The sequence below is a fragment of the Oculina patagonica genome, chromosome 10, assembly GCF_052425735.1.
Source record: "Oculina patagonica isolate OP01 chromosome 10, crgOcupat, whole genome shotgun sequence".
NCBI lineage: Eukaryota > Metazoa > Cnidaria > Anthozoa > Scleractinia > Oculinidae > Oculina > Oculina patagonica.
This window is the reverse complement of record NC_135767.1, coordinates 943,946-953,675: the sequence shown is the minus strand read 5'-3', so window position 1 is coordinate 953,675 and position 9,730 is coordinate 943,946. Positions and strand designations below refer to the sequence as shown.

The 9,730-nt window shown below is 38.4% G+C and overlaps 1 protein-coding gene across 1 annotated transcript; it reads right to left on the bottom strand.

The window, feature by feature from the left end:
* Positions 1-5,092: 5,092 nt before the first annotated feature.
* Positions 5,093-9,263, bottom strand: LOC144667380 (uncharacterized). Its single transcript, XM_078528774.1, has 2 exons — positions 5,577-9,263; positions 5,093-5,120 (listed from the first exon to the last, which is right to left on the bottom strand). Exon 1 carries the CDS (start codon positions 9,096-9,098, stop codon positions 7,716-7,718), a length of 1,383 nt encoding a protein of 460 aa, XP_078384900.1. The 5' UTR covers positions 9,099-9,263; the 3' UTR covers positions 5,093-5,120; positions 5,577-7,715.
* Between the last annotated feature and the right edge of the window lie 467 nt (positions 9,264-9,730).

Here is a 9,730-nt window from a genome sequence, read left to right as displayed (position 1 = left end):
GTTCTTGCAACACACACATGCTACTTGTTTCTATTTTCCCCCTTTTGCCACGTTAACTTCAACGTTTATTTTTAATGTATGGCAGATTCCAAAGTCAATTTTTTTGTTGTGTTAGTTGCAGATAGTTCAATTTTTGTAGGTTTTGAAATTGATTTTTTTTAAAAGGTTTACCAAAAAACAACCTAAAGTTGTATTTAAACTAAATAGAAAGTGTGAAGTGTTTCAATGCACTTCATAATGTTTTTTTAACCTGTAAAAATTATTGTTCTTTGCTCAAGTTTTTGTTTTGGCACCTTTATGTTTGGTTTGTTAAGTTCTTTGCTGGTCAAAGGGTACAAACCTCAGGAGTGAGATGCAGGCCATCTTCTCTTGTTTTTGACATAAAGTTACCAATATAAAAAACTTGATATGAAGCAAAGTACTGTCAAGGTTTAGCCTTCAGGCCACAGGGGGCTTTTCTAGGGTAGTTGGGTTTTGTTCAAAAAACAAGAGCCTCAGTTTTTCGCAGATTTTTTTTATTTTATTTTTCGTACGGGAGACTGGGGTCGAAGCAGCGTAGTAGTGAAAAATAGGTCCACAGCGTGTACATGTGGCTACCATGACAATGGATTGAAATATTGCAACAAGAGATTAGGTAGCAGTTGGGAATTAAAAGATTAAAAAACCGCTTCAAGATGTAGATTGTTGATATTTTTAGCAACGCGTACGGAGGGGAATGCAAGGAAACGCACTTCATAAACAAAATTCAACCCATACAACAAACAAGTTCACCATCGAGTATTTTTAAAATTCTACAAAGCAGGTATTTCCTTTCCTTATTGTAAAAGGCCATCCAGAATGGTCCCCAACAAGAAGGTCACGCACAAGTATCTTCTTAGCACTTGCTACAACCCCGCTTACATTAAAAGTACTATTTTATTTAGCCTTGTCCTACTACTAGCAGTTCACCACCACAGCATGAAAACTGAGACTTGCGTGAAATTAAAGGTGGTTAAATTTGACTTCTTCTAGAAGAAGAAAAGATGCGATTATTGAACTTGGATCACGCTTTCATTTTCCCTTTGTGATACATACAGTCTCCAAGGGATCTTATCGAATATGGACAATTCGCTCTTCCCTTTCGTTGGGCTATGTAATTAACCATTCGATGCCACTCCAAGAATGCATCAACAGGTTGCAATAATTATCCGTTGTTAGTAAGAAAAGAGTGGCATTGCAAATGGGCAACGCAAGAGAACGCACCGGGAACGAATAGGGAAAGTACGAAAAAACGCACAAAGAAACGTTAACAGCTAGGAAATGCACGGTGTATTAAAAAAAACGCAGGAGAAAACGCACGGGAAACTAACAGGAAATGCAGGGAACACGCGGGGCTGGGTGTCAACCCCGGGTAAGGGTTGGGTGTCGTTGGCTGTCGACTCAGGGTTACGTGTCAGCCAAGGTTAGACGTGGGGTGTCAGTCAACTTTTTGTACAATATACAAGAACAGGACTAGTTTTAGGGTTAGGGTTGAGGGGTCTTTTAAGGTTAGGATGAAATTAAGGATTAGAGAAGAGCGAGGGAAAAGGCGGATCACAGTGAGACTAAGGCATCGGAACGCACAAGGAAACGCCTACTATTTTCCCTCGTTACTTAGAAAGCCTGATACTCGGGCTAGAAAATGCCTGGCGAAACAGAGGAGAATGCAAGGAAACGCACTGAGAATACACAGGGAACGCATGGGGAAGTAACGAGTAAACACAGGAGTCTATCACAAACATACAGAGAACTCGCAGTATAACGCACACACTCGCGCATGAAAGAACCTACAGGGAACGCAGGTAAGAACGCAACCGGAATGTATGGTGTTGCATGACGACCCAGGGTTGGGTGCCGACCCATGCTTTCTCTCAGGGTCAGGGTTAAGATTGTTTACGGTTAGGGATAGGTTTAGGATATGAGCAAGACACTTCACTCTCACAGTACCCCTCTCCACCCAGCTGGTGTATAAATGGGTACATTGTACCGGCAGATCGAATGCTTTTTTGGGGGGGGGAGGGGGGGGTGATGTTAAGCGCAACGCGGACTTGACATAAAAAAAAAAGAATGAAATAGTTCACGAGGTGAACACCCGGATCCGGCGGGAAAAGCATGATAAAACGCAGAAAAGGACGTAGTGAGAACAAAATGGAGGTCGCACAGGAACTTTATATCCCAAAATGCTCTAGATAACGCGTGGCTGAACTCGCACGGAAACGCAATGGAAATGAACTGTACAAGACAGTGTCACCCCTATCCAGGCTTAAATCAAGTTGCGTCCAATATTCCTCCGGCATTTGCTGCTATGCAGGCTGAACTTACGGGAGCAACTACAGTCAACTCTCGCCTTGCGGACACCCCGCTATTGCGGACACTCGCTATTACGGACAAAATCCAGATCCCCGGCGAAAGAGGTTTGACTGGAAATGACTCCCGCTAATACGGACTCTCGCTATAACGGACACTAAACGACGCCCCGAGCGTGTCCGCTATAACGAGAGTTGACTGTACTTACATGGCCATTTACAGTTACCGGTAAACTGGAATTTGCAAAGTTGCACGCGGAGAATTTCCGGTTATCAATCAAAGACGACATTGTATTTCCATCACACCAGAAATTTATTTTAACACACCAAAAGTAAATAAAATGTTACAATCATGATTAAATAATAGTTTGTAAAAGTTCATGATGTAGCTTAATGTTTAAAAGCAACAAAAAATATTACACAGCAGTTACTTTTAAATTTAAAGCACCAATAAATTAAATTTTCAAATACCCAAACCCAGATTAACTTGTCAAAACCCCAACATCAAGATTCCCCTTGTAATTTCCATACATTCTGTAGAATTCTGTTTGGGAGAATTCTAATTCAGATCAAGGTCCTTCAGTCTCATGACCTGTCCACTAAAATTTGTTACAAAAACGTAAGGACATTGTGGAGATTAACCACTGTGGACAGGGCCGTTCCTACGGGGGGGGCAGTCAAAACTAGATTTCTAACAAAGTGTTTGATTTTGCTGGGCTATTTCTTGTAGCTATATTAGGGTTTGCCCCCGCAACGGAGTTTTGCGGAGTTTGCCCCCGCAGACAAAAAATCCTAGGTACGGCCCTGGTGGATATCATTAATGAGTAAGCATTCCATATTACAAACAAAATAATAAACAAACAACCCAATTTTCTATGCTTGCTATTCAGTTTTTTGAAATTCCATTAAAAATGTCATTGGTTAAAGCTGGAAAAACCCACACCCCCCCCCCCCCATTTAACACCAAGATTTTGATCAGTTCTTGCTAGTAAAAATTTTTCACTGTATGATAGTTTTTCCGAGGTCGCTGAGCTCTTGTTTTGGGGTGGGTGGAATTTCTTTTTTTTTTCTGGGCTTGAACTAGACATTTTTCATGGAAAGTAATAACTGAGAAAGCAGGATAACTAATGTTGTTTGTATCTAAAAAAAACACTAAATGACATGCAATTTAACTCCAAAAAACACACTAACATTTAAATTTGTAAAAAAAAGTTAGCACTGCGTAAAAACCTCTAACATCACTGTTAACATAATAGGTACATACAAATACAGATCACTTAATTTTACAATGTGTGGTTCCAGAAAATGTCCATACTCCCCCACAGAAAGGATTGGAAATTCCTGGGGTTGGGAGGGGTCCCAAAGGCCAAAAACTTGAAGGAAATGTATGAAGCTTAATTGGAATTTCCAGAAAGGGGGGAGTCCTTAGGAAAAATCCCTTTCATGGGGGAGGTATGGATAATTTATGGAACTACACAATGCAACCATGACAGTTATCTAAAAAGTAGTATGGTTACTACTAAGATGAATCAATTTCTATACAACATTTTCATTTTAGGTCTCCTTGAGCTCATGGTACAGTGGTGCTGGCAGAAATCCAAGGAACACAATTCTTGCCAGCAAAAATTGCATTTTCCAGTCCAGCCGTTTGCATTTCTGTCCACACTATTGTACCATGAGAGCAATACTGACTTTGAGATTACTTGGTTTTAATATAACTTTTCCACTAGGTTCACTTAGCTGGCCAACAAGAACCTCTTATTAGCGACCTTTAAACTGGACTATGAGTACGAGATTGAGTATGAGTACGAGTCTTCAAACCAATTTTCCTGTGCCTACTACAATCACTTATCACATTTATCTTATCCTTTAACGTTTAGTTATGTGTTAGTCAGCAACAGGAAAGATACCATTGTCTTGAAATTCCAAAGTCGTACTCGATCTCGTACTCGTAGTCAAATCTAAAGGTCGCTATTAATCATTACATTGCAGAAAAAAATGCAAAACATATTCCTTCTTAGAATTTGTGACAACCAGTGTCCTTACAGCCCATACAAGTTGGACAATGCTCGTGCAAAATGATGCCAGAGGCAACTTGACCCCCGCCCTAACATATCAGAAAATGAACTAAATACATTGGAGTTGCAAACTTGGCTAGTTTTTAATTATTGGCCATATAACATGGAATAAAATAGCATATCAACCTTTTAGCCTTCTTCAGTTGGATTGTTTTGTTTACCTTCTGCAATGTAATTAGCTTCAATATCCAAGTGGCCACACTACAGTTTGTACAGTATTCACACAGTAAACATACTAATGAAAAAAAAAATTATCTTCCTTAAAGGGACCGTGTCACGGATTTTAGCCAAACTTAGGCGTAGGAAATAACCATCAAATTCGCTTAAATATATAAAATAACCTTTTAAATCAGTGAAGGAATATTTAAATGACACACCAAATGCACAAGAAGGTACGGATGGCCAAAACTGTCGAAGATTGAAACGGATTGCGATATGGGTTTTTGAAATATGGTCCGGCGGATCAGTTTTCAAAGTTAATCTTGTCTGCTTGTAACTTTAAATTATAACGCCCAGGAGATACATTTGGCTGCAATGAAGCTATGGCTTTGTCAATTGGACTCGTAGAATTAATTTCTTTGCAAACAGTTAGTATCATAGCGAATATATGACAACATTTATTAACATAAAATTAACTTAGCCGTGACACAGTCCCTTTAATTACACAAATAATCAAATGATGTTTGTTGTAATTGGCAATTAAAACTACAGTTTTAATCTTAAGGTCATTGCCCCGAAATAGAACTGAACACAATTTTTTAACCAAACTTCGCCGACTAGTTTATTACTTTAAGGGAACTTAAATTTTGAAATAAAAAAGGGGGGTCACCAGATTCGTTTAGGAGCAGGAAGACCTTGTATATTCCATATAATTCCTTTAAAATTCCTCTGTGAGTACTAGCAAAGTGCACGTTTTTAGCGATAATTTATTTTTCAAACACAAGAATTGATCTGTTTTCATTTTACAGAAAGATTTTGATCGCTACACCCAAAATATGAGAAAAAATTGATAGGTCACCAGACTCGTTTACGAGAAAGCGACAATTTACTTCTCTCGCGGACTAAGCCACATAGAAAAAAGCCGCCATTTTGTTTATGCGCGCGCGCTGGCGCACGCTTATTACGGGTAAAATTCTGCGCAGTAAGGATGCGCAATGCAATACAGGGCAATGACCTTAAAGCATAAGTACATGTTGTTGAAAACAGCTCACTAATCAGTCAAAAGTTAACAAACTACACCAAACAAAAAATGTTTTGCAGATTGTTTGCAACTGATATTAACAGCAACAGATGAAGCCAAAGCAAATTGCTTTAATCATGTATATTAAATATTCAACTTCGATAATTTAAATGCTAAATAATATTAAATTCCTGATGTCAAGAAAACAGTTTCTTTTTTAAGCACATGTAGTTGCAAGCCAGCTTACGATTTAATTAAAACAATTTTAAATTACTGACTTTACCAATAAATATTTATAAGTTGTAGTTTAATTATTATAATAAATTATTTTTGAAACATCAATAGCCAACTGGAATTTACTGCAGCAAGAATACATCGCAATAAAAGTATAGATTGAAGTATATAAAATTCCAGACGTCAAGAGGACCATTTTTACAGATTAAAGTAAATCTATGGCAACTCAAGACCTTAATAAATATTTTTGTTACTGCTCCCATGTTGTTCTAATTATTCACAATTTAAATCAGCTCACAAATTCTGACACTTCTTTCACAGTGTACATTTTGTACTACAGGCAGAATTTTGCACTAGTTATTTGGACCACAATCCTCTTAGTCAAAATAAATCATTAAGCTTGCAATAACAACATTTTGAGAGCAAAATTTATTGCAAACACACTTGGAATTGAAGAAGACCAAACTGATTAACTTTTGACTAAGAAAAGAAAACATCAAAAATTACCTGTGTAAATTCACAAACATTAACCCACCCTACCGTTTGAATTTACTTAAAAACAGACACCACTCCCAAAGGGATTGTATCTTAAAATAACATTTTAAAAGCCCTCTTTCAATATTTCAAATGAAATTCAACCAAGCCTGCCTGCATAATAAGATTCTATTTAAATAATGTTCAAGGAGTGGCTTTTAAAATAAAAACATCTACACTGAATAAACCAGTAGAGGGTTTTTTATCAACAAAGGTTACTTGAGAAGTTTCTTTCACTAAAAGTAACTTTTTACTGAACAAAATTCGTAAATTTTGAGGCCAAAACTATCTCATGATCATTGAAGCAATTAATTATTCAAAAATATTGCAAGTGGTTAATGAACAAAGCAGAAGGTTTTCAATCATAGTTATGTTGTCGTGCATAACAGCTGTCTCATAGAACCACAGCTCTTTGATCCTAGCACAATTTTACCCAAAAATGCATTTTAAATTGTAGATAGGACAAAAAGGTTCAACTCGTTTTGATAAAAAACACTCTCAATTTCCAAATTTTCACCTACTGTATACAAGAGTAAATGAATGCATTCCATTTCTAGTTGTGTACAAATTATAAATTATTAGCACACATTTACTTGAATTTTTGTAGAGAAATCCTAAAACCCATGGAGACAAAACTGAGCTTACAGCTTGTCCCATTACAATCACTTTCCTTGTGACTGGAAAGTTAAAAAATCCTGGAGAACTATTCTGGTTTGTGTATAATTTAAGCGAGTTAATACATAGCAATTTTAGGTTCTCAAGATCATTTGTCAACTGTCAATCTTACAGCCAAGCTTGTTAAATATATACACAAGAAAGATTCACTTTTGATATTATTATTGATCCACAAAAGTCAAATGCTTAGGGCTTCCAAGCAGAATAAAAAAAATACAAGCAATTTTGTAGGATGACCATTAGAAGTCTTTGCAAAAAAATATCTTAATGTCAGCTTCAGAAACCAATTCACAATGAGAAATTTTCATGTGAAAATGTTGTGACATAAAAATAGAGAAGCTATTTAATGCTGAGTTCCAGAATGAAAACACAGTTAAAATTATATTTCACAGTAATAATAAAACATGCTTGGACTACAGATGGCATCTAACAATAAGCATAAAAATATGATATATTTTTAAAGGAACATTTGCCCCTCTAACCTCAGGTTTTGTCTTTTTGTGAAGGCGCAATTTGAAACAAATCTGTTATAACATACTCAGAAAATTCTTTCTTAAAGACTGTGAAAATCATACTCAGTTAAAACAAGCCAGTAAACATGAATTTTGCAAAAACATTAAATTTTTTTAACATTTGAGCATCTTTTACAGAATACCTAGAATTTTTATATTATTTAGGTCTAAACAGCATTCACTTTGATTTTACCTTAAATAATTTCAACCGGTCATAGACATTAAGATTTTTATGGCATACCAGTTGAGTGCAAGTGGAGCTGCCTTGACGGGCAATTATAGTTGACCAGGCCAGGAAAATATTCCAGATTCGTACAATTCTTCCGTACTTTTTCACCATGGCTGCCTGGTTTTCCGGCTTCATCCAGTTATCATACCAGCGATTGATCGTCAAGGAGTAGTGCACACCAATGGTTTCTGATGAATGGATCTCAAAACCAGCCCTCTCAAGCTCTGTGACAATCCAGCCCAATGGGCAGCTGGCGTCCGCCCCTGGGAAGATATACTTTGCCATAAACAGCCCCCAAATGAAATCTTCCCACTGCCAGGTACGACGCAGCCCAGCAATTTGGAGAAAGAAGATGCCATCATCTTCCAGCATGTCACGTACCTGTGCCAGGAAGGACTGGAACTTTCTCACACCAACGTGCTCCGCCATTTCCAGACAGGTGATTTTGTCGTATTTTGTGCTTGGTATATCACGATAGTCCATGCACAAAAACTTACTACGGCCGCCAAGTTTCTTCTCTGAAGCCACAGCCTCGCCCCACTCTATTTGACGCTTGGCTAAGGAGACGCCGACTGAGTGGGTTCCGTGATTTTCGGCTGCATAATTGACTAGGGTACCCCACCCACAACCGATGTCCAAATGCCGCTCGCCTCCTTTCAACTGGCATTTCTCGCCCACCATTTTGAGCTTGTTCGTCTGCATTTCTTCAAGGGTTTCCGATTCATCTCTGCATATTCCTGAAGTGTAAATCATCATTGGGCCAAGAAATCCTCGATAGAAGTCATTGCCTCGGTTGTAGTGATCGCAAACCTGTTCCTCGTCCTGATTTTTCGAGTGAAAAATCACTTCGGGTATAAAGTTACAAAGCAAAAACTTGATATGATAAAAGGTCAGTTCGTAAGTCGCGAAATGGTGGCGGTTTTCCAGGGCTTCTAAGACATCACACTTGAAATCTAGCTTGCCGTCGGCGTAGGCTTCGTAAAGAACTATCATAGGTATCTTCCGGTTGCCGTATTTTGCTGCCAGACTTGGGTCACTGAATTCAATGAACCGTTTGACGTTCAGTGATTTTGTGCCGTATTCAGCGACACACAGTCGGTTGAACACCACCATAAAAGTACCGAATAAAGGCAGAAATAGCACAGCGACGGCTATCGGATAGCACCAAAACGGCAAGCCCAAACCATACTGAACCAAGGCTGGGGTAACGAAGAGAAAAGCGAACAATGCTTTGTATGAAATTTTGTGCCACGCCAGTTGATCAATTCCTTTCAGCTTCTTCTCCGTCGCAAAGCCATTTGCTTTCGGCCCGCCGTTTTGGATTCTTTCCATCACAGATGAAAATCAAAAGCACTTCTTTGCGATGATTTTGGAACGAAATTCCCCTTTCCCGGCGAAGTTACAGGTGAAAACTGAACTGATCTTTCAAGCGAGTGACATTGACTGAACTTCACAGCTGCGCTTGTCTTGTCTGCAAAATTTATTACAATGGCTGGTACACGTGTCGTAGGTGATCACGTGATCAAAGTGATATCACTGGGAAAAGCCCATAAATCTGATCCGATCATAAAATCAAATTCAATTATTTTTTACAAGCAGGTTTATAACCATTCCAGGGGCTATTCAAAGCTTACTCGACCTCTATAACCTCTATATGTTATGGATGTATTGTTTACAAACGCGTCGTGATATTCTTGTTGTTACCTGTGGTAACAAGTGTCACAGACATCTCGGCTCGCTCGCTCGACCGTACAGGCCAGGCGACGAGTGCTAAGCTCTTGAAAATCACCTGAAATCACACAACAAGCGACGGAATCAAGTTCCCTGCTGGGTTTTAATATTATTTGTGTATTTTTGTCCTTAAAAACACAATGCTAAACGTAGGTGCAAACATTACACCACTCCACCCACATTTGCAACCCTGAAATGCATTCAAGTGAAACGCTGAAATTTCTCATTTTTCC